Genomic DNA, 27,670 nt, shown 5'->3' on the forward strand with positions numbered 1-27,670 from the left:
AAGCCACAAGTTGTAAGTGCTGCACAGTGTCTTGATACTGAAACATCAGAAAAAGTAAATTGTCTTCGATTTTGTGAACAGAACTTATGTTTCACTAAGGTTACCAATTTGATAATTCAACACAACTTCCCTGAACAGCAAGCTGTTTCACATGGACATTTTGAACTGCTGGAACATGACTCTTCAATATGTCACCATCAATGCAACAGGGGATAGCCTAAACACTGATGGAATCCACATGGGGCGCTTAACCGGGGTTAATATTTCGGATGCAATCATCAAAACTGGAGATGACTCTGTCTCTATTGGAGATGGCAGCCAACACATTAATGTGGAAAAAGTAACCGGTGGACCTGGACATGGCATCAGTGTTGGGAGCCTTGGGAAGTACCACAACGAAGAACCTGTTGTTGGAGTTACTGTGAAGAACTGCACTCTCATCAACACAATGAATGGCATTAGGGTTAAAACATGGCCAGATTCTCCGGCTAGTGTTGCCACTGACTTGCATTTTGAGGATATTATCATGAACAACGTTGGCAATCCTATTCTTATCGATCAAGAATACTGCCCATATGATCAATGCCAAGCAAAGCTCGTTTGAAGCAGAGGGGTGCCATGCCAGACTGTAGATATCAGTGACATCAACTTGACATACAAGGGAAAAGAAGGCCCTGAAATATGTGAACCAAACACAGCTTGGACTCATGCTTGCTTGCATGCATGATGAGTTGATTGGTGAAATATAGTTTTACATTATTATATTTTTTTGTATGGCTTACTATTTGATAAAGAACAGAATAGAACTATAACAATGTGAATTAGCCCTATATGCAAAGATGCTTCACTCCAGTTTCTTTTCTCATTTTTGGGCATCCCATAAGAGGCCATTTTCACAAGATTGAGACAACACATTGGCTTTAACTTGATATCAGAAAAAAAAAAAAAAAAAGCTCATAGCCAAGAATTCTAGATTTGGTAATCTTTCAGGATATAATTAATTAATTAATTAATTAAGAACCCTAGAGTTAGAGGGCACAGTATTAAAACAATTTCCTAATGATCAAAGTATATTGTTCAATCCAGGTTTCCTTTGTCTGATGGAAAATCAAAAAAGATTTTGGAGATAAATCTTCTCTTTTTTAAATGGTCATGCATCCTGTTTCTCAAAGGCTTGTGAGATATTGACAAGATTTCCTATATAAATTAGGAAAAATGTTGATGTCTACTCTTCTCAGCAATGAGAGGTTGTGATTGGCTGAAATAAAACCGAAAAAAGGGTTTTGAGGAATGAGAGTTTGCCATGTGAAGGGTAAATAGGAAGGAAGTTGACTCCAATCATCAGGACCCAATGAACACCATAAAACTTGATTAACTAATATTGGATGTATGTTCTGGTGGTGTTGAGCTTCTCTTGTTACAGTATAAATCGGTTTCAAAAGAATGGGGATTCACCATTGTTGCATACAGATTTTACCAGACAAAGAAGAGGGAAAAGGAAAACGTAGGCATGAAGTTGAATATCGCAGCAATCTCTCTTCTGTTATTGCTAGCATCTGTCGCAGAAGTGTCTGGTGATACATATTTTGATGTTACCAAATATGGTGCCCAGGCTGATGGAAAGACCGATATTAGCCAGGTGAAAGACGATGAGATTATAATGAGGTAATACGATTAATCTATCATGAATCTATGAAAAACTTATTTCTTTGTTGAATGTTTTCCTAGGCCTTACTTACAGCTTGGGAAGCCGCCTGTGCCTCGCCTATTGCAAGTAGAGTTGTGATCCCAGCTGGGATATACGCCTTAGGCCAAGTAACCATTGAAGGCCCTTGCAAGGCTCCTATCAATCTCATTGTCAAAGGCACTGTGAGGGCCCCAGTGGATACCAGCAGGTTCAAACCTCAAGCTGGTTGGGTTGCTTTCCAACACCTTGACCAGTTCACATTGTCCGGCTATGGGGTTTTTGATGGCCAAGGACAATCTGTATGGGGTCAAAAATGTTCCAGATCCAAATATTGCCACCAGCTTCCTATCGTAAGCTCATACATACATAAATATAAACGCTTGTGTGCTTCATATTGTAAGGACACTAACAATATAAGTTTTGGTGTTTCTTTTCTCGTGTTTGGGATATGAAATACAACAGAATCTGAGGTTCAATTTCCTAACCAACAGCATCATAAAGGACATAACTTCAAAGGACAGCAAACAGTTCCATGTAAATGTATTGGGGTGCAGGAACATAACTTTCTTCCAAGTTACAATCACTGCACCAGAAGATAGCCAAAACACAGATGGAATTCACATTGGACGGTCGAGGGGGGTCAATATTACTCATTCAACCATACAAACGGGAGATGACTGTGTCTCCATTGGTGATGGCAGTGAACAAATTGACATCATGAAAGTAAACTGTGGACCTGGCCATGGCATCAGTGTGGGAAGTCTAGGATTGTACAAAAATGAAGCACCTGTGATTGGCATTAGGGTCAAGAACTGCACCCTCTCCGACACCACCAACGGTGTCAGGGTAAAAACATGGCCTTCTTCCCCTCAAGGCACTGCAACTGAAATGCATTTTCATGACATTGTCATGAATAATGTTTCCAATCCTATAATCATAGATCAAGAGTACTGCCCTCATAACCAATGCAACTTACAGGTACTTAAAAGAGGAAATGGAAAGTATGACTCAATTAGTACTACATTTCTTCCCCCCACCCCCATTTTTAAAACTTCATTTTCATTGCCTTGTTTTCAGGTTCCATCGCGCGTTAAGCTCAGCAATATTAGCTTCAAGAACATCCGGGGCACAACCTCAACTGAGCTTGCTGTCAATCTTGTTTGTAGCAAGGGAGCGCCATGCCAAAAGGTGGAGCTTGGTAACATCGACTTGAAATACACAGGACCCGAAGGCACTGCCTCTTCCCAATGCAAGAACGTTGAGGCAACTCTATGGGGCACACAACAGCCAAAGACTTGTGCCCAAGCTGCTTAAATCTTCCATCAGATTCTGATCAAATCCAAATAAAGATCGTAGTGCTTCTACTACATATATGGCACCCTCTACATGCCAATTCGCATGCTAGTCGATTGGTGAATATATAACCGATTTTCAGAATGTAACAGTACAACAGAATCTACATAAATTCATGAAACATTTGTTCATATACTATTGAAGCTATGTTCTTGATCTCGTAACAAAAGATGTTTTCACCATTTAATCATTCATTTTACATAGGCATTCATATATGGAAGAGGATTTAGCTACCAACATACACACTGAAGCTTCAATCTAAACCAAGTTCATACCATAAATTTGGTACGTGCTTGGGGTGAGGTGGAGCTGAGAAAAATCTGTACATTACTTTCCTTTCGAATGTGCAAGTATTCCAAAAATCAATTTGAACCGCAAGGATGAAACCAATTTCCATTTCAATTGTAGATGAGAATCTGACTTGGAGTTCTGATTCCAGTAGCAGAAATCTCCGATTTGTGCAAGAGAGAAGTTGGAATTTTGATTTGACAGGGAAAAGGAGGAAAACATATATATTTGGATTTGATTTCTGATCAAGAATCTACTTGAAAATTGATTTGAAACCCGAGTTCCAAATTATTTGTGTTTTAATTTCCAAATTATCTTTACACATTGAACACAACCTTTTAAGACTTCTACACATTTGAAATACATGATCAATATTCCAATCAACTCAAATACATGAGGATAAATGTGGAGTATGTATGTATTGTGAAATTAGAGAACAAAATTAAGGGTCTAGAAATGTGAGGTCACTTGTTCTTTTGTCAGAATTCGATACATGGATTACCTACATTATCCAAAACAAGTATTGTTTCCCATATGTAGTTATTGGATTTTGAAAGGTGGCAGAGATGAGGTGGTTAAATAGTATGATGCCAAGGTATGAACGATGTGGTTAAATAGTCTCCAAGTGGAGTACATTAGGCAGCTGTTTTAATTAATTGTGACGGATCAAAGGAGTCATGTGCAAGATGATTTTGATGTGGTTAACACACAAAGAAATGGAAAGAGAGAGAAGAAGAAACGGATTTGAATTTAAAGGGTTCTTCATTATGTTTTTGTTTCTATTTGATTTGAGGGTATATAATTTGGTACGACAAGGGTTATATATAAGTAGAAAAATTAAGGTTCAACAATTGACTAGAAAAATTAAGAACGGTTATTTTTACAAATAATGGGTTATTTTATGTACCCCTTTTAATCAAATATTCTCATAGAAACCCAAATTTGGAAGGATGACTTCCCTTTTTTGAAAACATGAAATATAACTTCTTTTTCAAGAAAAATACCCTTTAATAATTTATTAATCCGTATCTCGTATCAAAAACGTTTTGTAAAAATATTATGGGGAAAGTGCCAAAATGAGGTAAAATGTGTAATTTTCGAACCATTCAGATTATTTTTCTTATGTATTTCTCTAAGGTTCAACAATCGACTAGAAAACGCATAAGCATGAGGGCGTAGCTGTATATATAGTAGAAGCAGTACAATTTCTTCAGACTTTGAAAGGCTTAATTAGGCACAAGTCCTTGGCAGTTGCGTGCCCAGTAGATTTGGCTTAATGTTTTTACATTGAGACATGGCATGGCCTTCCTTTCCATTGTATTTCAAGTTAATGTCACCAAGCTCCACGTCTTCGCGAGGTACTCCCTGGCTACAAACAAGCTTGACTGCAACCTGAGTTGAGGTAGTGCCCCGGATGTTTCTAAAGCTAACATCGTTGAGCATAATGCGTGATGGAATCTGGAAACAATGGAAAGTTAATTTCCAGACCGATGAAAATGAAGGGAAAAAGAGGGAAAATAAGCAATAAAAATGGCAATTTTCATTCCCTTTAAAAGTACCTTTAAATTGCATTGAATATGGGGGCAGTACTCTTGATCTATGATTATGGGATTGCCAACATTATTCATGACAATATCTTCAAAATGCATTTCAGAGGCAGTGCCTTGATGGGAGGAAGCAGGCCATGTCTTCACTCCCACGCCATTCTGGGTGTTAGTAAGGATGCAGTTCTTGACACTAATGCCAACCACAGGTTCTTCATTGGGTTACTTTCCCAGACTTCCCACGCTGATGTCATGGCCAGGTCCGCAGGTTTCTCTTTGCATATTAATTTGCTCACTGCCATCACCAATTGAGACACAATCATCTCCGGTTTCTATGGTTGAATAGGTGATATTGATCCCCAAGGATCGTCCAATGTGAATTCCATCTGTGTTGAGGCTCTCTTCTGGTGCACTGATTGCAACGTTGTAGAAAGTTAAATTCTTGCACCCCAAAAGCTTAATATGAAACTGGTTACTGTCTCTTGAAGTTATGTCCTTGACCATGCTATTGGTGATGAAGTTGAACCTCAGATTCTATTATAGATATTTCAAGTAAAAAAAAGAGACACCAAAGCTTATGGTGTTGGTTTCCTCGTTATGCACACAAACCGAAAGAATTACGTAAGCATATATATACATGAGCTTACGATGGGAAGTTGGTTGCAGTATGCAGAGCAGGGGCATTTTGTGCCCCATACAGTTTTTCCTTGCCCATCAAAAACTCCACCACCAGACAATGTGAACTGGTCTATTTGTCGGAAAGCAATCCAACCAGCTTAGGCCTTGAACCTGCTGGTATCCATCAGGGCCTTCACACTGCCTTGGACAATGAAATTGATAGGATCCTTGCAAGGCCCTCCAATGGTTATTTGGCCTAGTGCATGTCCCATCCGGAGTCATAACTGTACTTGCCACAGGCGATGAACAAGCGTCTCCCCAAGCTTTAAGTAAGGCCTAAGAAAACATTCCATAGAGAACCCATTTAGAAAAAATTCAAGTTTAACATGTCTTACAATATTATAATTGCATTGTCCTCATCTGGCTGATATCGGTGTTTCCGTCAGCCCTGGCACCATATTTGGTAACATCAAAAATGGTATCACAAGACACTTCCGCAGCAGATGCTAGCAATAGCATAAGAGATGTTGCTGTGATATTCAATTTCAGGCCCATCTTTTCTTTGTCCCTCTCTTCTGCTTTGTTTGGTAAAACTTGTAAGCAACAATATTCATGAAACCTTATTTTTTTTGAAGCCATTTTATAGTGCAATTGGAGAAGCTCAACACCAGTAAAACCATTAACCAATTGTTAGCTAATCAAGCTTTATAGTTTCAATTAGGTTGTGATGTTTGGGTTAACTTCCCCCCTATCATTAGCCTTCATCGCCTTCTCAAACCTTACATGGCAAACTCATATTACTCTAAATCGTTTATGCAATTATTATTATTTTTTATTTATTTTTAACTAAACACAACCTCTTAATTCATGACTAAGTAAAAAGATTTAAGTGCAAACAAGATTTCCTAATTATAGAAGAAATCTTATGAGCAGCTTACAAGTAATTGTAAAGATTGAGAAGCTTGCTCCATTTGTACTTTGTAATGGTATATATCTATCTTCTCCCGTTTTACTACACTGCTTTCAGTGATACTATACCATAGGGTCCCAAGTAAAAATAATGTGCAGGCATACATGCCAATTAAAACTTGGATTTGCACCATATAATTTGATAACCGCAATTTGTTTTAAAGAGAGATGATATAATTTTTCTTTGGTACATTTTTTATTTTTGCCCTTATTTTCTCAAAAAATTTCCAATAATTCTAGAGAGCTCCAAACCATTAATTACAACTTTTTGTTTGGTTGCCAAACCTTCAGCTCTAGGCTTTGGAAAACTTTTCTGGGCATGTGGTTGAAGTAAGCATCCTTCACTTAGTGATCTATAGAAGACAAGTCTTGAATCATTTTTTTCTCACTTAATAATTTCAATTTGCCTAATTTAAGATGTCACTATCTTAAGTGGCCAATCCAAGAGGGATCATTGACACCAAATGTTAGGAATTTTAAATACAACATAATTTTGATTATTTAGTAAGATTATTCTTTTTCTTGTCATAGACACATTTGAAATAAAGTTGACATAATGATATCCTATTGGGAGACTTCGATTTTTCCTATGAATCTCATCACTCTTTTCTCAAAGTTGATCCAAACTTAATATATTGTATGTTTTTCATGTTTGGGTTATGATAGATATTTGAAATAAATTGATGTCCGCTATTTTTCAAATAAACTAAGATCTCACCTTTGTCATTCAAAAAAATTTTGGACACATCTACAAAAGTTGATTGATTACTTTCCCATATTCATTGAGTCCTAAGAAAATATTTCTAAAACCACCTATTGCAATGCATGGATGTGAGGATATTATGTATTTTTCTCCTCACTTTATATTTTATATTCCAACAATAAAGAAGATCCTTGATTTTTTTTCCAACATAATTGGTTGTTCTTTCCATACTGTTAGCAACACTTCTAAATTCATATACATAATGATAATTTTTTTTTTTTTTTGACAAAATAGCATTGAATTTGAGATTACTGATTCGTTCCCAATTGGTGTCTTAGCTGATTCATGTCCTCTCAATGGTCCCTGACAGTGGTGCCATTTGATTCGTGTCCAGCTGGTGTCTTGATTTCAATCCTCAGACAGGAGCAATCAACAAAATTTATAACCTATTACACCATGTACTAGGATAGCCTTAGCTAGCATAACATAGTGGCTCTAGGGTCGTTCACTGAGATGGGTTTTCACTTCACAGTTGATATTATTTCAAAAGCTGAATTGGTGCCTTTTCATTTCAAGGTTAGCTTTAAAAGAAATCATAAAGATGTTTAAATGAAAAAGGTTTGGTTTTAAACTAACCAAAAATAGTAACTGATTTTACTTTCAAAGAAAAGTGTTTCTTGGAGTTTAGATCACTAGGCTCAGATTCCTCATACAAAAAGGGAGTTCCGGTCACTTGTTCCTTTTCCTCGCATTAGAGAATTAACATATAGTTAATTCTCTAACCGGTGCGGTACAGATGCTTCCCCTTAATGGGTTCAAACACTAAATCCCTCTCACCGATGCAACTTGCAATGACTCGTGCCTCTCACCTAGCATTTGCCATTCAAGGTAATCTTTAACCTTGGATTACCCGTCTCAAGCTCGCAAGAGATAACTAATGGATGTCTCCGTGGAGTCCAAAAGCTTACCAAGTGTTGGTTATTCTAGAAAATCCTACCTTCAAACCACCTCTCAAAGGCTCGCAAGAGATAAACAAGTGCATCTCAATGGATGGAGATCACTAGCCTTATCAAGTGTTGGCCCAGGTGAATTAAAGGCGTTTTAAGTTAACTAAAAAGATAAAAACCATTAACGAGCCACACTTTCTCTTCATTAAAAACTAAAACAACAAAACTTCCAATTTATGCATGAAGAAACTTACCCAACTTTCTTTACTCCAAGAGACGAAGAGCCTAGTCACTCATCCTCTGAGGAAAAATCCTCAGAGTTTGATTGGCTAGAAATAAAAAGAACGAGATAACAAAAATATAAAGGAAGAATAGAGCAAGTGCTCTGTTCGTTGATTACATATATGATGGATGATATCTGATCGATCTCCTTTTTTACATTGGTTCAAAGATATATATAGAGAAGGTATTTTCTAAGAAATATCCCAATAATATCTTTGACTGATTACAAGGAGAAAATAGAAATTTACACAAAATATCTTGAGAGAAAAAATCTAACTTAGTCGATGGCAAATATCGGGAAGCTTCAGGAGAACACCGCGGCACTGTGCAAAATCCGGGTAATCTGAAATATCGACTGCGGATCTCTCCGGGTGAGCGCTATTAGAAGATCCAGACATTCCTGTCCGGGGAAGTTGAAATGCCTCCTCTCCCATCCAGGGTCAGGGAATCCGGATGTGAAATATCCGGATGAGATGGAATCATCGGCCGGACAGAATTCCTACCCGGGTGGAATGAGCTATACCTGCGCGCCGCAAAAAGGAACCGTTTGCATGTGTAAGGTGTAGGGATCCATCCGGCTCAACTCCATCCGGATTCCCCAAGAGGACATGCGCCTCCATGCTATCCGACACTCATGAACATCACACTCCGGATGATAGCATATCCTATCCGGATATGTTGTCCAGATCATTGACTACAGTGAGCAAGCCTTACTACAGCCCACGTTCCGCCACTCTCCAATGGTGTGTCCGGACGCCCTGTCCGGACATCTTTTGCCATGGATTCCAAAGAATCTCTCCTCAATCTCGGATTGCTTTGGTAATCAAAAAGCTATCAAAACACCAAAACTTAACACAATTTGATTAGAATTGATTGCAAGGGTCCTTAATATGTTAATTGGGTTAAAAGGTGATAACTACTACTCAAAAGTGTTTATAAGAGTTAATTACAAGCTATGAAATAGCACTTTTTGAGTAGTAATCAATTACTTATACCTTCTCCTTTTATTGTGTCTTCAATCTATTGTGCCCTCTTTCGTGTCCTCTTCAACAATATGAGGTTTGACATATTCCTTTATTGTTTGATGAAATAAAATCATATCTTCTTATATTTCCTTGATCATACATGACCACTCTATGATTGTTTTGGATATTTTCATTGTTAAGATTTTCTTTGGTTTCATTTCATACAAGTTTTGTTTGAAAAACTCTTAATTTCTTGGTTCATCCTTTTTAATATTTTTTCGTGGTAGAATCTAAATCTTTATACTCTTTAATGTCTACAACAACATAATCAAACTTTGAATATAGACTGAATTATTTATTCAATCACGCATGTACGTATGATTTAAAATTAATTTCTTTGAACATATTTATCATAGTTTAATTAATTAGGATATGAATTGTAATATTATATGTAAATAATTTATTGGATATGAGAATTACTTTTATGAATGGTTGTGTGGATTCAATTTTATATATTAATTTATTGAGAATAAAATTTATTTATTAACATGCAGTTTAATAGGTATGCAATAGAATTAATTCTTTAAACAAATTAACATAATAATATATTATTTTAACATAAATAATTTTTTGAAGGTAGAAATATTGAAAAAAAAATATCAATAAAGACTTAGCTTGACAAAAAAAGTAGTAGTCAACATAACATTATATTGACTCATAAAATTAGGTCAATATATATACATATTTGACGATAATAAGAAGATGTGCATTGACAATGAACCATCAACGCTAACCTACATTAACAACTTTGGAACATCAATATATGACCATGGAGATAGCAGGGTGCTCATGACAAGAACTAGAATGTTTTCACAATAAAAAACCTTAAGATTTTGGGTCAATGTTCCCTCTTAGATTTGCCACTTAAGATATCAATATCTTAATTTATGAGGGTTGAAATTGTTGAGCAATAAAAATAAATGGTATAAGAATTGCCCTCTATAGATTATTCGGATTATTCGGATCCTTGATGTATGTGAAGGATGCTTATTTAGAAAACAAGCCCAAGAAAGTTTTCCAAAGCCTAGAACTCAAGGTTTGGTAACCACTCTAGGTTATAATGGTTTGAAGCTTTAAAGTTATTGAAGAAATTGAAAAAATGTGGGGGAAAATACCAAACTTATCAAATTATGTGGTACAATCCAAGTTTTAAATGGCATGTATAAACATTGTTTTTTAGGAGAAATCATGTAACCATACACCAATTAAAAAAGTATGAGATTTTAGAACTTTACTTTTTTCCTTTTCAACTTTAGTATAAGATGGGAAAAAATATTGTCTATTCATTCACTTCAATAGTGCTTTTAAATTTGTTCCACAATTGCTCTTAAAAGTAAGGACAAAGTACATACCAATTTAATATCACTTGTTGACAAGTACATGTGTCATTTATTTTTATTATTTTTCTCACATCAAGATATCTCACTTACCACTTGTCACATTCCCATTTTTTTTCTTTTTTTCTTTTTTTTCCTTTTTTTTCTCTCTTGCCACCATAATCCATTGTCGCCTATTATAGTTTTTATTATTATTTTTCTCTTTTTTCTTTATATTCTTTTCAATATGCTCATGTATTTTCTCATAAAACTTCTTTAATTTTAATTTTTCTTTACTCTATGACTTCTCCATATTTATTGATTTTAATTATTTTTTTGACATATTAAACTTAAAATGATAATATATAATAAATAGTTAATATAACAAATTAAATAAAATCAAATATATATAATGGACAAAAATAAAAAAAAAATTATCCCACAAATAATATACCTGATAATTTTAAATATTAATTATAATAATACATTTGATAAATTAAGGTTTAAATTAATAATTCTATTTTATTATTTAGAAGTTTATGATATAACATTTTTTAAATTAATACTAAATAAAAGATTTATTTATTTTGTAAATTCTATCACATGTAAAATTAAAAATATATTTGTAATACTATTTTATTATTTACATTATTTTTCTTTTAATTTTCATTTTAAATTTATCATATCAAAATCACAATAAGTGACAGTGTTTTTATCATATATCTTATGATTTTAACTTGATTTTGGATCTAACTTTTTGTTAGGCTAAAATCTTTAATTTTTAATTAAAAAATATAAAAGAAAATATATTTTTCATAAAAAAAATTGTATTTAACCTTTTATATTAATTTCCTAAAAAATAGGTACATCCTTAAAAAAATAGGTAAATTCATGCTTAAGATAATCGGAACCACTATCATATTTATCATGGTGTATATATTTCTTTAGGACCCTCGAAAGTAATTGGAGGTCCTCGCCCACTCCAAAACGAGCTTTGCAGTTAGAGGAACCAAGAACCCTATCTCCATTCTCATGATTCATATATTCCTATGGGGACTCTCGAAAAGGAATTGGATGTTGTTCCTCACCTTGGAACGGACATTGGAACCCAAGGTACATCCTAAAGATAATTTGGTACATTTTTTATAAAATTTGATACATTTTTCACAAAATTTGGCACATCCTTAAAACAATTTGGTACATTCAATCCATGAGCTACCAAGACCTCTATATTATTACCCATGGTTCATTTATTTCTTTAGGGATCTTTAGGAAGTAATTAAAGGTCGTTCCATACTCCGAAACCCTAAGTACATACTTAAGGAAATTTGTTACATCGTTAATAAATTTTGGTGCATCCAATCCTCGGGCTATTGAGACCCGTATCTATCTTCCCATGGTCCATATTATCCTTTGAGGACCCTCAAGTAGTGATTGGAGGTCATTCCTTACCTCGGAATGAACATTAGCACTTTTGGTACATCCTTTACAAAATTTGATATATCCTTTACAAAATTTGGTACATCCTTCACAAAATTTGGTGTATCCTTAAAAATATTTGGTACATCCAATCTTTGATCTATCGAAACCTCTATCTTATTACCCATGGTCTGTTTATTCCTTTAAGGGTCTTTGGAAGTGATTGGAGGTCGTTCCCTACTTCGAAACGGACTTTGGAACCCTAGGTCCATCCTTGAGAAAATTTGATACATCCAATCTTTGAGCTAATGGGACACCTATCTTCCTTTCCACGGTCCATTTCTTCCTTTGGAGACCCTCAGGAAGTGATTAGAGATTGTTCCCCACCTTGGAATAGACTTTGGCAACCTTGGTACATCCTTACAAAATTTGGCACATCCTTACAAAATTTGGTACATCCTTTACAAAATTTGATACATCATTCACAAAATTTGATACATCCTTAAAAAAAATTTGGTACATCTAATCCTTGAGCTATAAAAACCCCTATCTTATTACTCATGGTCCATTCATTCCTTTATGAATATTTGGAAAGTGATTGGACGTCGTTCCCTACTCCAAAACAGACTTCGGAACCCTAGGTACATCATTAAGAAAATTTGATACATCCAATCCTTGAGATAAGAAGACACCTATCTTCCTTTCCATGATCCATTTATTCCTTTAGACAACCTTAACTAGGAAATGATTAGAGGTCGTTCCCCACTTTAGAACAGACTTTGGCTCCCTTGGCAGATTCTTTATAATATTTAGTACATCCTTTTGTTAAATTTGGTACATCCTTTGTAAAATTTAGTACATCCTTCACAAAATTTGGTACATCCTTAAAAAAAAGTTGGTACATCCAATCCTTGAGCTACTAGACCCCTATCTTATTACCCATAGTCCGTTTATTCCTTTAGGAATCTTTGGAAAGTGATTGGAGGTCTTTCTTTACTCGAAACCGAACTTTGAACCCTAGGTACATCCTTGAGAAATTTTGATACATCCAATCCTTGAGCTAATGGGATACCTATCTCCCTTTCCATGGTCCATTTCTTCCTTTGAAGACCCTCGAGAAGTGATTAGAGGTCGTTCCCTACCTTGGAATAGACTTTGGCAACCTTAGTACATCTTTTACAAAATTTGGTACATTCTTCACAAAATTTGGTACAACCTTAAAAAAAAATTGGCATATCTAATTCTTGAGCTACGGGAAACCCTATCTTATTACATATGGTCCGTTCATTCCTTTAAGGATCTTTGGAAAGTGATTGGAGGTCGTTCCTACTTCAAAGAGTTTGGAACCCTAGGTACATCCTTAAAAAAATTTGATACATTCAATCCTTGAGCTAATGGGACACCTATCTTCTTTCTCATGGTCCATTTATTCCTTTGGACAACCTTAGGAAGTAATTGGAGGTTGTTCCCCACTTCAGAACGGATGTTGGCCTACTTGGTACATTGTTTACAAAATTTGGTACATCCTTTATAAAATTCAGTACATCCTTCACAAAATTTGGTACATCCTTAAAAAAATTTGGCACATTCAATCCTTGACCTACTGAAGCCCCAATCCTATTACCCATGGTTCACTTATTCCTATAAGGATCTTTGGGAAGTGATTGGAGGTCGTTCCCTACTTCAAAATGAACTATGGAACTTTAGGTACATCCTTGAGAAAATTTGATACACCCAATCCTTAAGCTAACGGGATACCTATCTTCCTTCCCATAATCCATTTATTCATTAAACACCCTCAAGAAGTGAATGGAGGTCGGTCCCTACTTCGGAAAGGACTTTGGCCCCCTTGGTACATCCTTTATAAAATTTGGTACATCCTTCACAAATTTTGATATATTCTTAAAAAATAAAAAATAAAAAATTGGTATATCCAATTCCTAAGCTACTAGGACCCCTATCTTATTACCCACGGTCCGTTTATTCCTTCAGGGATCTTTGGGAAGTGCTTAGATGTCATTTCCTACTCCGAAATGGACTTTGGAACTCTAGTTACATCATTGAGAAAATTTGATACATCCAATCTTTGCACTAACAAGACACTTATCTCTCTTCCCATGGTCCATTTTTTCATTTAAAGACCTTCAGGAAGTGATTGAAGATCGTTCTCCACCTCAGAACGGACTTTGGCAACCTTGGTACATCCTTTACAAAATTTGGTAGATCCTTCACAAAAATTTGGTATATTATTCATGACAATATCTTCAAAATGCATTTCAAAGGCAGTGCCTTGATGGGAAGTAGGCCATGTCTTCACTCTCACGCCATTCTGGGTGTTGGTGAGGTTGCAGTTCTTGACACTAATGCCAACCACAGGTTCTTCATGAGGGTACTTTCCTAGACTTCCCACGCTGATGCCATGGCCAGGTCCGTAGGTTACTCTTTGGATATTAATTTGTTCACTGCCATCACCAATTGAGACACAATCATCTCCGGTCTCTATAGTTGAATCGGTGATATTGATCCCCGAGGAGCGTCCAATGTGAATTCCATCTGTGTTAAGGCTCTCTTCTGGTGCACTGATTGCAACATTGTAGAAAGTTAAATTCTTGCACCCCAAAAGATTAATATGAAATCGTTTGTTGTCTCTTGAAGTTATGTCCTTGACCATGCTATTGGTGATGAAGTTGAACCTCAGATTCTGTTATAGATATTTCAATAAAAAATAAAAATGAAATAAAATAAAATAAGACACCAAAGTTGATAATGTTAGCATCCTCATTATGCACACAAACTGAAAGAATTACATAAGCATATATATACATGAACTTACGATGGGAAGTTGGTTGCAATATGCAGAATTGGGGCATTTTGTGCCCCATATAGTTTTTCCTTGCCCATCAAAAACTCCACCACCAGACAATGTGAACTGGTCTATTTGTTCGAAAGTAATCCAATCAGCTTCGGCCTTGAACCTGTTGGTATCCACCAGGGCCTTCATAGTGCCTTGGACAATGAAATTGATAGGAGCCTTGCAAGGGCCTCAAATGGTTATTTGGCCTAGTGCATATGTCCCATCTGGAATCATAACCGTACCTGCCACAGGTGATAAACAAGCGTCTCCCCAAGCTTTAAGTAAGGCCTAAAAAAACATTCAATTGAGAACCCATTTAGAAAAAAATTCAAGCTTAAAATATCTTACAATATTACAATCGCATTGTCCTCACCTGGCTAATATCGATGTTTCCGTCAGCCTTGGCACCATATTTGGTAACATCAAAAATGGTATCACAAGACACTTCCACGGCAGATGCTAGCAATAGCATAAGAGATGTTGTTGTGATATTTAATTTTAGGCCCATCTTTTCCTTATCCCTCTCTTCTGCTTTGTTTGGCAAAACTTGTATTCAATTAACAATGGTGAAACCTCAATCTTCTCAAGCCATTTTATAGTGAATTGGAGAATTTCAATACCAATGAAACCTTTAACCAATTATTAGCTAATCAAGTTTGGTAGTTTCAATTAGGTTGTGACCTTAATTTGGGGTTAACTTCCTCCTATAATTAACCTTCACCTTCTCAAACTTTAAATGGCAAACTCATTACTCCAAATCATTTTTTTCAGTTTTTTTTGTTAACTAATCCCAAAATCTCAATAACCAAGTAAAAAAATTTAAGTGCAAAAAAGAGTTGATATCGAGATTTTTCCTAATTATAGAGGAAATCTTATCAGCAACTTACTTGTAATTGTGAAGGTGGCCTTTGAGAAGCTTGCTCTATTAGACTTGTATTGATGTCTATTTTCTCCCATTTATTACAATGTTATTAGTAATACTATATTTTAACGATTCCAAGTAAAAACAATGTCTAGGTATACATGCCATTTAAAACCTGGATTGTACCACATATTTTGATAAGAACCAATTGTATTCGAGAGACATGATATAATTTTTCTCTCATACATTTTGTATTTTTCCCCAGATTTTCTCAGTTTCTTTTATAACTCTAGAGCTCCAAATCATTACAACCTTGAGTGGTTATCAAACCTTGAGTTATAGCTTTTGGAAAACTTTCCTAGGTATGTTTTCCATGTAAGCATCCTTCACTTGTATAATTGACCTGAATGATCTATAGAGGACAATGCTTATACCATTTCTTTTCTTATTCAAGAATTTCAATCCTCATAAATTAATATTCCGATATCTTAAGTGGCAAGTCTAAGAGGGAAGATGACTTAAAATGTTAGGGATTTTAATTATAAAAACATTCTATTTCTTGTCTTGCGCATATCTGCAATGTAGTCGACATAGTGATATCTTGTTAAGAGACATCAATTTTTATAGCTCTTTTCTAAAAATTAATCATATCCAAACTTAATATATTGTTTTTTGTAATAGGAACAAAACAACCATTTGAAATAAATCGATATTTTCTATTTTCCAAACAAATTAAGATTTTACCTTCGTCTTTTACAAAAATTTTGGATACATCCAAAAGTAACATGATCACTTTTCGATTCATAATGTTTGAATTAAGAAAATATTTTTGAAGCCACATATATGGTTGCTTGCACCATTGAGCGGATACTATGCATTTTTCATTTTATTAATTACTTTTTGTTTTATATGCCAACAATAAAGTATGTTCTTCTTGACGTTTTCTTGTTTTTTTTTTCCAATTTTATTAACTTTTCTTTCCATATTATTAGTGGTAATTTTTTCTTTTATACACATAATGATCACCAATTGTATACAATAACCTAGAATTTGAAATATCTCATACCTTCTCCTTTGCTTTTGTCTTTAGTTCTTCTCCTTTGATTTTGTCTTTAGTTCTACCCTCTTTCATGTCTTTTTCAAAAATATGGGTTTTGACATGCATGTTCCTTGATTATTTGATGAAATAAAATCACATCTTTCTATGTTTACTTGTTCACGACCTCTCCATGATTGTTGTGGCTTCTTTCATTGTTAAGATTTTCTTCAATTTCTTTTCACAACCTCTCCACATCTTTCTATTACACTAGTCCCGTTTTTATAGATACCCATATACCTAGCAAATAGAGATTCCTAATAACAAAATGTATAGAATAGGGCTCAATTTCTTTGTCAGTATATAAATGAAATCAATCTCTCATATTTATAACTATTGTAATTAACTTTTAGGAAACCAAATCAAATCCTAATTTTTTGAATTTTCCTAAACTCAAGTTTCCTTCCCAACATGGATTTCAAGTGTGAATGAAAGATGGGCCAAAAGAGTCAATTGAGCCTATTGTTTTTATTGAATTGGATGGTGAGGAAGGATGAAAGAGAATGGTGAAGTATTCCAAAAATGATTTTGAACTGCAAGGATAAAACCAATTTCTGTTTCAATTTTAGATGACATTTTGACTTGGAAATTTATTTGGAGTTTTGATTCTTGTAGCATAAATTTTCGATTTGTATAAGAGAGAAATTGGAATTTTTATTTCTTGAGACATAGGAGCAAATCATATTTTTATTTTGATTTCTAATCAAGAATCAATTTGAAAACATTCTCATAGAGAACCCATTTAGCAAAAATTCAAGTTTAACGTATGTCTTACAATATTATAATTGCATTGTCCTCACCTGGCTGATATCAGTGTTTCCGTCAGCCTTGGCACTATATTTGGTAACATAAAAAATGGTATCACAAGACACTTCCACAACAGATGCTAGCAATAGCAAAAGAGAGGTTGCTGTGATATTCAATTTTAACCCCATATTTTCCTTGTCCCTCTCTTCTGCTTTGTTTGGTAAAACTTATATTCAATTAGCAATGTTGAAACCTCATTCTTCTCAAGCCATTTTATAGCGTGATTGGAGAAGCTCTAAACCAATAAAACCTTTAACCAATTGTTAGTTAATCAAGTTGTATAGTTTTTTTGGGTTAAGTGCAATTAGGGAAACTCATTACTCTAAATCCTTTTTTTAGTTTTTTTTTTCTTTTAAACTAATCACAACCTCTCAATGACTAAGAGTGCGTTTGGTAGTGATTCTTGAAAGCATTTCTAACATTTGAGTGATAAAAAATTTCAAGTATGAAAAATATTAAAAGCGCTTCTTAGAATCATTACCAAATGGGCTCTAAGTAAAAAGATTTAAGTGCAAAGAAGAGTTGATATGGAGATTTTTCCTAATTATAAAGGAAATCTTATTAGCAGCTTATGTGTAATTGTGAAGGTGGCCTTTGAACCGTTCCGGTTAAAAACAATGTCCAAGCATACATGTCATTGAAAACCTGGATTACACCACATTATTTGATAAGTACCAATTGTATGAGAGAGAGAGAGAGATGTAATTTTTCTTTTGTACATTTTTTCATTTTCCCTCACATTTTCTCAATTCCTTCAACAACTCTAGAGCTCCAAATCATTACAACCTCGAGTGGTTACCAAACCTTGAGTTCTAGGCTTTGGAAAATTTTCCTAAGCCTGTTTTCTAAGTAAGCATCCTTCACTAATATAATGTATCGATCTGAATGACCTATAGAGGGCAATCCTTATACCATTTTTTTTCTTACTCAACAATTTCAATCCTCGTAAATTAAGATATTGATATCTTAAGTGGCAAATCGAAGAGGGAACATTGACCTAAAATCTTAGGGTTTTTAATTACGAAAATATTCTAGTTCTTGTCATGAGCACATTTGCAATGAAGTTGGCATATTGATATCATGTTGAGAGAATTTGATTTTTCTTGTGAGTATTATAGGTTTTTTCTAAAATAATTAGTTCAAGCTTAATATATTGTTTTTCATAATAGGCACATAATAGACGTTTGAAATAAATTGATATCTTCCATTTTTTGAACAAATTAAGACCTTTACAAGAACTTTGGATACGAAACATCATCACTTTCCCATTCATTATGTTCTATGAAAATATTTTTGAAGCCACATGTATTTATCTCCTTATTACTATATGTTCTGTATGCTAACAATTAAGTAGGTTATTTTTTACCCTTTTTTTTCACCATAATTGGTTTTTCTTTCCATGTTGTTAATAGTGCTTTTTATTTCATATACATAATGACCAAATTTTTTACAATTATAACATTGAATTTGAGATTTCCCATACCTTCTCCTTATCATTTTGTTTTTAGTTGAGCCCTCTTTCATGTATTTGTAAAAAATATGGGTTTTGACAAGTTCTTTCACTGTTTGATGAATTAAAAAAACATCTTTCTCTATTTCTTTGGTTATCACAATTTCTCCACGATTCTTTTGGCTTCTTTCATTATTACTAAGATTTTTTTCAGTTTCTTTTCATGTAAATTTTGTTTGAGGTACTTTTTTTTAGCTCTTCCTTTTTAATCTTTCTTTATTGTAGAATCTAAATAATTTTACTCTTTAACGACTACAGCAATCAAACTTTGAAACTATAGGCTGAATTATTTGTGCAATCAAATTAATGAGTATGATTTAAAATTTCATTGGTTTATTTTAATTGATTCATGATCACTATTGCTCTTGAAAAAAAAAATTATGAGAGATGATTCTACTTCTTTTATGCTCAAACTTTCAAACTCTCCTCTAACCAAGAGTATGAGACAAACTTTCTTACCCAATTATAGTGTTTCACCATCAACATTGGCTTATGTTAACGACAAGGGTTAGCATAATTGATCGAGGTGTTAGTATAACCATATGCTGATGTTCCAAAGTTGTTCATATAGGTTAACGTTGATGTTTTATTATTAATGTAGGTCTTCTTATTATTGTCAATATATATATATATAGATAGATATACATGTTGACCCAATTTAATGAGTGACCCAATTTTACGAGTCAATATAAAATTATGTTGACATTTGTTTTCAACATCGCTACCATCAAGAAATTATTTAAGCTAAAATATATAATATATTATTATTTTAATTTGTTTAAAGGGTTAATTCCATTGCATAACTATTTGCCACTTGTTAATAAATAAATTTTATTCTTAATAAATTAATATATAAAATTGAATCTACTCAACCATTCATAAAAATAATTCTCTTACCAAATATATTATTTACATATAATATTACAATTAACCTCCTAAATTAAACTATGATAAATTTGTTCAAAGAAATTGTTTGAGGTTTGACTCTATCTTATATTAGAAATTTCAGGGAAAATGAGTTTACCCTACCACTTAAATTAATTTTATGATAGAGAAGTACTAGTTTACAGTGGCAAGATAATTGTTCAAAATTAGTACTTGATATTGACAACTTAATTTGCAATACTGAACTATAGGTTTTTATGTGAATTTTTAAGTAGGTCTTGGTGATGGTGAAAATTTTGGAGCTAATTCTTTTGGTGCATGAAAAACAATATTTTCTTATATGAAGTTTGATTATTTTCTCATTTGGTAGATTCAAGATCAAATGGAAATTTTGTTGGTCATTCATATTTCAACTATTCTATATGTACGTTCAAAACAAATTACAAAGCATTTAATGGGAATTTGTTTGACTTGTACTTTCTTTGAACATTTTGATCATAGTTTAATTTAGGATATTAATTGCAATATTATATGTAAATAATTTATTGGGTATGAGAATTACTTTTATGAATGGTTGAGTGAATTCAATTTTATATATTAATTTATTGAGAATAAAATTTATTAATTAACAGATGGTTTAAAAGGTATGCAATAAAATTAACTCTTTAAACAAGTTGACATAATAATATATTATTTTAGCATAAATAATTGTTTGATGGTAAAAATGTTGAAAAAAAAATCAATAAAGACTTTCCTTGATAAAAAAAAAAAAAAAAGTAGTCATCAACATAATTTTATATTGATTCATAAAATTAGGTCAATATATATACATATTGACGATAATAAGAAGATATACATTGACAATGACACATCAAGGTTAATCTACATTGACAACTTTAGAACATCAACTTATGACCATGGAGATAGCAGGGGTGCTCATAACAAAAACTAGAATGTTTTCATAATAAAAAAAAAAAAACCCTAAGGCTATGTTTGGTTTCCGAAAATTTGAGAGAAAATGTGAGGAAAAGAAAATAAAGAGGAAAAGTGGAAGGAAAGAAAAATTGAAGGAAAATAAAAAATAGATTTAAAATTAATAAATTATTTTTATATATTTTTTCAAACTCATTTCACTTAATTTCTTTCATTATATAAAGATAAAATAATTTTAAAATATATAAATTTATAACTAATGTTAATTATATTTAATTTTAATATATATATATATATATATATATATATATATATATAGTGAAATCAAACATGAGAAAATCATTTTCCTTTACAATTTTTTTTTTCTTTGGTATTTTCTGAGAACCAAACATAACCTAAGATTTTGGGTCAATGTTCCGTCCTAGATTTGCCACTTAAGATGTCAATATCTTAATTTATGAGGATTGAAATTGTTGAGCAATAAAAAAATAGTATAAGAATTGCCTTCCGTAAATCATTCAATTCCATTATATATGTGAAGAATGCTCACTTGGAAAATAGGCCCAAGAAAGTTTTCCAAAGCCTCGAACTCAAACAACTACTCAAGGTTGTAATGATTTGAAGCTTTAGAGTTATTGAAGAACTTGAGAAAATGTGGGGGAAAATACAAAATGTATCAAAGAAAAATTATATCTTCTCTCTCTCTAATAAAATTGGTACCTATCAAATTATGTGGTGCAATCCAGGTTTTAAATGGCATGTATACCTAAATATGGTTTTTACTTGGAGCAAGCTTCTGAAAGGCCACCTTCACAATTACTTTTAAGCTGTATATAAGATTTCCTCTATAATTAAGGAAAATCTCAATATCAACTCTCCATTGCACTTAAATCTTTTTGTTTAGTCGTTGAGAGGTTGGGATTAGTTAAAAATAAAACTGAAAATGGGATTTGGAGTAATGAGTTTGCCATGTAAAGTTTGAGAAGGTGAAGGCTAATTATAGGAGGAAGTAAACCTAAAAATAACATCACAAACTAATTGAAACTATACAACTTGATTAGCTAACAATTGGTTAAAGGTTTTATTGGCGCAGAGATTCTCCAATCACACTATAAAATGGCTTGAGAAGAATGAGGTTTCACCATTGTCAATTGTTTACGAGTTTTACCAAACCAAGCGGAAGAGAGAGACAAGGAAAAGATGGGCCTAAAATTGAATATCGCTGGAACCTCTCTTCTGCTATTGCTAGCCTCTGCTGCAGAAGTGTCTGGTGATATCATTTTTGATGTTACCAAATATGGTGCCAGGGCTGATGGACACTCCGATATCAGCCAGGTGAGGACAATGCAATGATAATATTGTAAGACATGTGTTAAACTTGAATTCCTGCTAAATGAGTTCTCTATTGAATGTTTTCTTAGGCCTTACTTAAAGCATGGGGAGACTCTTGTTCATCGCCTGTGGCAAGTACAGTTATGATTCCAAATGGAACATATGCGTTGGGGCAAATAACCATTGGAGGCCCTTGTAAGGCTCCTATTAATTTCGTTGTCCAAGGCACTGTGATGGCCCCGGTGGATACCAGCAGGTTCAAGGCTGAAGCTGGTTGGATTGCGTTTCAACAAATCGACCAGTTCACATTGTCTGGCGGTGGAGTTTTTGATGGTCAAGGAAAAACTGTATGGGGCACAAAATGCCCCCATTATGCATATTGCAAACAACTTCCCATCGTAAGTTCATGTATATACATGCTTAATTATGTAATTCTTTCTGTTTGTGTGCATAATGCAGACGCTAACATTATCAGCTTTGGTGTCTCTTTTTTTTTTCTTTTTTCTTTTTGAAATATCTATAACAGAATCTGAGGTTCAACTTCATCACCAATAGCATGGTCAAGGACATAACTTCAAGAGACAGCAAACAGTTTCATATTAATCTTTTGGGGTGCAAGAATTTAGCTTTCTACAACGTTGCAATCAGTGCACCAGATGAGAGCCTTAACACAGATGGAATTCACATTGGACGTTCCTCGGGGATCAATATCACCGATTCAACCATAGAAACTGGAGATGATTGCGTCTCAATTGGTGATGGCAGTGAGCAAATTAATATCCAAAGAGTAACCTGTGGGCCTGGTCATGGCATCAGCGTGGGAAGTCTAGGAAAGTACCCCAATGAAGAACCTGTGGTTGGCATTAGTGTCAAGAACTGCACCCTCACCAACACCCAGAATGGCGTGAGAGTGAAGACATTTCCTGCTTCCCATCAAGGCATTGCCTCTGAAATGCATTTTGAAGATATTGTCATGAATAATGTTGGCAATCCCATAATCATAGATCAAGAGTACTGCCCCCATAACCAATGCAACTTGAAGGTACTTTTGAAGCAAATGAAAAATGCCATTTTTATTGCTTATTTTCCCTCTTTTTCCCTTCACTTTCATCAGTCCGGAACGTAACTTTCTGTTGTTTTCAGAGTCCATCACGCATTAAGCTCAGCAATGTTAGCTTCAGAAACATCCGGGGCACCACCTCAACTCAGGTTGCTGTCAAGCTTCTTTGCAGCCAGGGAGTACCATGCCAAGACGTGGAACTTGGTGACATCAACCTGAAATACAATGGAAAGGAAGGCCCTGCCATGTCACAGTGTAAAAACATTAAGCCAAATCTATTGGGCGTGCAACTGCCAAGGATTTGTGCATAAGCTGCTCAAATCTTCCTTCAAAGTCTGAACAAATTGTACTGCTTCTACTTTATATATAGCTACCTCCTCATCCTTGCGCATCTGCTAGTTTAACAATCTTCAGATTGTACAAGTAAAACGCAATGAACAAACATTAATACAATACTTGTTTTAATATATATGATCCAAGGTATGTGCACTTGGTGTTAGGATTGAACCATATGGGCCCAACATGGCTGGCACTTAGCACATCCGAAGGGAAGGCCAGAGGCCCAGAGCCGTGGCCCCTCAATCTACCAATTGTTTTATTTGTCCCTTTTTATAAAAGGGGCGTCCTCATGAGGATTCAATACTAGGACTAAACCTTATGTCCAACCAACTCCCCATATGGCTCAATCCCAACACTTGGATCCCATAACAAAAACAAAACATGTCTACATCGTTTAATCAGTCATTTCTCACATAGGCATCCATGTTTAGAAGAGAATTGAGCTGCCATAATCCAAGTGCAATTTAGGTGATCACATCGAGCAAGAATGAGAATGAGTTATGTGAAGGATAAGAAAATGGATAGTGCATTATGAGATTGGGAAAGGATAGGGTCACGAAGAGAAAGAAAAATGAAGATAAAAACATGCCGTCAAGAAATGAAAGGTAGTTTTAAGTAACGCTCAAAGCTAAAACCAAAAATTCGTTTTAGAGACAAATGAATTTAGAAAAAAGATTTAATGAATAAAATAAGTGGAAAGATGATGTTTTTGGAGGAACACAAAATAAAAAAGCGTTAAAAATGTTGGAAAGGAACCATCTTTCAATAAAAATTGAAGAGGGAAGTCATTTTTGCAGTTTGATGGTTATTCGTATAGGTGCAAACTTCCTTCCATGACAGCATCCTTGAGTAAAACAAAGTCTGAGGAGGGAGCAGTTCCAAAATACATGGAAGAAATTAGTATACCAATATAGGGAAATCACAAGTTTCCTAATAAGTTCTGTTTGAGGGCTATAGGCAACCAGAAGACCAGAACCACATAAATTATTTTTTCTTCATCTTGGGTGGCAGTTACATACCAGGTGAACCATAGTAGAGAATGTGGAGGGCTAAAAATAGGAACCAACCGAGGCCATTAATGAATTATTTACTAAAATTTGGTTGAAAGTTTGTGGTGTTGAGACTCTCTTGTTAACTATAAAAGGCGTCAAACCAAGATGGAGTTTCACCATAATTCAACTCAACAAAGAAGAAGACCAAAGGGCAAAGAAAAGAAGATGGGCATGAAATTGAATACCACAGCAATTGCTCTGGTGCTATTGTTAGCATCTGCTGCACAAGTGTCTGAGGGCGCATCGATTGATGTGACAAAACAAGGTGCCAAGGCTGATGGGTCCGATATCAGCCAGGTGAGAGAGCCATTCAACTAAACGATCTGTTTTGCCTGAATTTCATCTAAATTATTAATGGTTTGTATATCAAATATTATTCCTAGGCCTTACTCGCAGCTTGGAAGGAAGCATGTGCATCACCTACTCCAAGTTCTGTTCTGGTTCCGGCAGGAACATATGGACTAGGCCAAATAAGCTTTGAAGGCCCCTGCAAGGCTCCAATTAATCTCATTGTTGAAGGCACTTTGAAGGCCCCCGTCGATACCAAAAATTTCAAGGCTGATGCTGGTTGGGTTTCTTTCCAAAATATCGACCATTTCACATTGTCCGGTAAGGGAGTTTTTGATGGCCAAGGACCAGCTGTGTGGGGCAAAAAATGTGCCAGATCTTCGTATTGCGGGGCCCTTCCCATTGTAAGCTCATATATATCTATACATATGATAAGGAGACTGATAATATAATGTGTTTTGGTGATTTATATATTTTTCCTCTTCTTTGAATTAATACAACAGAATCTGAGGTTCAACTTCCTCACCAATAGTATGGTCCGGGACGTAACCACAAAGGACAGCAAACAGTTTCACGTGAACGTACTGGGGTGCAAGAATTTAAGTTTCTACCATTTCACCGTCAGTGCACCAGAAGAAAGCCTGAACACAGATGGAATCCACGTTGGACGTTCATCAGGAATCAACATTACTAATACAAACATAAAAACCGGAGACGACTGCATCTCCATCGGTGACGGCAGCCAACAAATAACCATCGACCAAGTGACCTGCGGACCGGGCCACGGCATCAGCGTCGGAAGTCTAGGAAAGTATGCGAACGAAGCACCGGTTGTTGGCATTAAGGTAACGGGCAGCACCCTAACCAACACTCAGAACGGCATAAGAGTGAAAACATGGCCTGCTTCCCCAGCCGGCATTGCCTCCAATATGCATTTTGAGGACATCATCATGAATAATGTCGGTAATCCTATACTCATAGATCAAGAGTACTGCCCATATAACCAATGCAAACAACAGGTACTTATATAACCTCCAATAGAAATGAAAATTCTCAATTTTTTGTTGCCCTTTATTTTCATTTGTTTGGCAACTTAATTGATTCCCTTGCTTACAGGTACCCTCACGCGTTAAGATCAGCGATGTCACCTTCAAAAATATCCGAGGGACATCCACAACTGAGCTTGCTGTCAAGCTCGTCTGTAGCTCAGGAGTACCATGCCAAAACGTCCAGCTTACTGACATTAACTTGAAATTCAATGGAGGCGCTCCCACATCCCTCTGTAAGAACATCAATCCGATTCTAGGGGGCGTGCAGCAGCCCAGGAGTTGCTCAGCATAAATCCACTTCGATCAGATTCTGACCAAATCCAATAAAGGCTGTAGATCAGCTACTATATTTATATGGCGCCCATTTCATGCCTATGCGCATGCTTGTTGATTGGTGAGTAGCAGTTTTGCGGTTGTCAAAGTACAACACAATGTAGACAAATTAATTAATGAAATACCAGTTTATATATTACTGATATGAAGATATTTGTTCTTAACTAATTAATCATGCAATCCGTCATTTTTATTAGTCATTCATGATCAGGGGTTCAAATGGGCCTCAACCAAGCCAAAGCGATTGGCTATAACTCACTGCCACATTGCCATGCAAATGGTTCTCCATTTATGTAATCTATATCTCTTGCATTGTATATATGCTGTGTCCAGTGCTGGAAATTACCAGACTTGACATGGGTGTCTGCTTTGATAGATGGCACAACCTGGTAGATGTCCTCTTGCAGTAGTAGTTGGCTTTATCACCTTCAAATGAAAATAATAATTAAACTATTTTGGTTTAATATTTTTATTTCTAACTTTAAGTTATAATATTAATATTCTCTTAAAAACACTTTTAACCTAAAAAATATTTTTGAAGAAAAATAAGGTATTTGATATAATTTAGTAATCACTTTTAAAATTTTGAAAATTAACTTACAACTAGCATTTTGAATTAATTACTTGTATTTTGGAGAAACACTTGATAAGTTATTCTAAAAGTGCATTTTAGGGAATAATTAGGTAACTTGTTAAAAAGTTTATGTATTTTAAATTAATTTTAAATAGAAGAAGATAATATTGATTTAAAAAAATTGAGATTTTTTTTTCATATATTTTCATATTAGTAAGTCAAAACTCACTTTTCTGCTTCTAAAAACACTAAAAAAAACAAAACACTTCAAGTAAATATGCTGTCAAACACAAATTCTAAGTTAAATTACCAATAATAGTAAATTATTTTATCAACATATTGGAAATTAATTATATTATATTAAGTCATTAAATTAATTTATTAAACACACTCTTAGAGGGAAGTAAAACTCAATTCTTATTAATTAATAATTTACATTAACTTCAAGTTAAATTATTCTTAAATTGTTGACTTAAAACTTATTATTTTATTTTTACATCTAGGTATTAAGGTTGTTAGATAAAATTAAATTAAATTTTATTTTA

At 34.4% G+C, this 27,670-nt stretch overlaps 4 protein-coding genes and 2 pseudogenes across 4 annotated transcripts; 4 read left to right on the forward strand and 2 right to left on the reverse strand.

The window, feature by feature from the left end:
- Positions 1-52: 52 nt before the first annotated feature.
- On the forward strand, positions 53-604 carry LOC117926009 (exopolygalacturonase-like). The gene has a single exon (XM_034845102.1). It carries the CDS (start codon positions 152-154, stop codon positions 602-604), a length of 453 nt encoding a protein of 150 aa, XP_034700993.1. The 5' UTR covers positions 53-151.
- Positions 605-1,290: 686 nt separating this feature from the next.
- LOC117926010 (exopolygalacturonase-like) lies at positions 1,291-3,171 on the forward strand. The gene is made up of 5 exons (XM_034845103.1): positions 1,291-1,296; positions 1,409-1,639; positions 1,729-2,037; positions 2,150-2,665; positions 2,765-3,171. The coding sequence occupies exons 1-5, from the start codon at positions 1,291-1,293 to the stop codon at positions 2,999-3,001; spliced, it is 1,299 nt and encodes a 432-aa protein (XP_034700994.1). The 3' UTR covers positions 3,002-3,171.
- Positions 3,172-4,558: 1,387 nt separating this feature from the next.
- Positions 4,559-5,772, reverse strand: LOC117926012 (annotated as a pseudogene).
- An 8,513-nt stretch (positions 5,773-14,285) lies between these two features.
- Positions 14,286-15,513, reverse strand: LOC117926013 (annotated as a pseudogene).
- Positions 15,514-22,298: 6,785 nt separating this feature from the next.
- On the forward strand, positions 22,299-23,801 carry LOC117926014 (exopolygalacturonase-like). The gene is made up of 4 exons (XM_034845104.1): positions 22,299-22,433; positions 22,520-22,828; positions 22,957-23,472; positions 23,574-23,801. The coding sequence occupies exons 1-4, from the start codon at positions 22,299-22,301 to the stop codon at positions 23,799-23,801; spliced, it is 1,188 nt and encodes a 395-aa protein (XP_034700995.1).
- A 1,219-nt stretch (positions 23,802-25,020) lies between these two features.
- On the forward strand, positions 25,021-26,696 carry LOC117927197 (exopolygalacturonase-like). Its single transcript, XM_034846636.1, has 4 exons — positions 25,021-25,178; positions 25,265-25,573; positions 25,673-26,188; positions 26,286-26,696. The coding sequence occupies exons 1-4, from the start codon at positions 25,047-25,049 to the stop codon at positions 26,508-26,510; spliced, it is 1,182 nt and encodes a 393-aa protein (XP_034702527.1). The 5' UTR covers positions 25,021-25,046; the 3' UTR covers positions 26,511-26,696.
- The last annotated feature ends 974 nt before the right edge of the window (positions 26,697-27,670 follow it).

Source organism: Vitis riparia, chromosome 12, assembly GCF_004353265.1.
Source record: "Vitis riparia cultivar Riparia Gloire de Montpellier isolate 1030 chromosome 12, EGFV_Vit.rip_1.0, whole genome shotgun sequence".
Taxonomy (NCBI): Eukaryota; Viridiplantae; Streptophyta; class Magnoliopsida; order Vitales; family Vitaceae; genus Vitis; species Vitis riparia.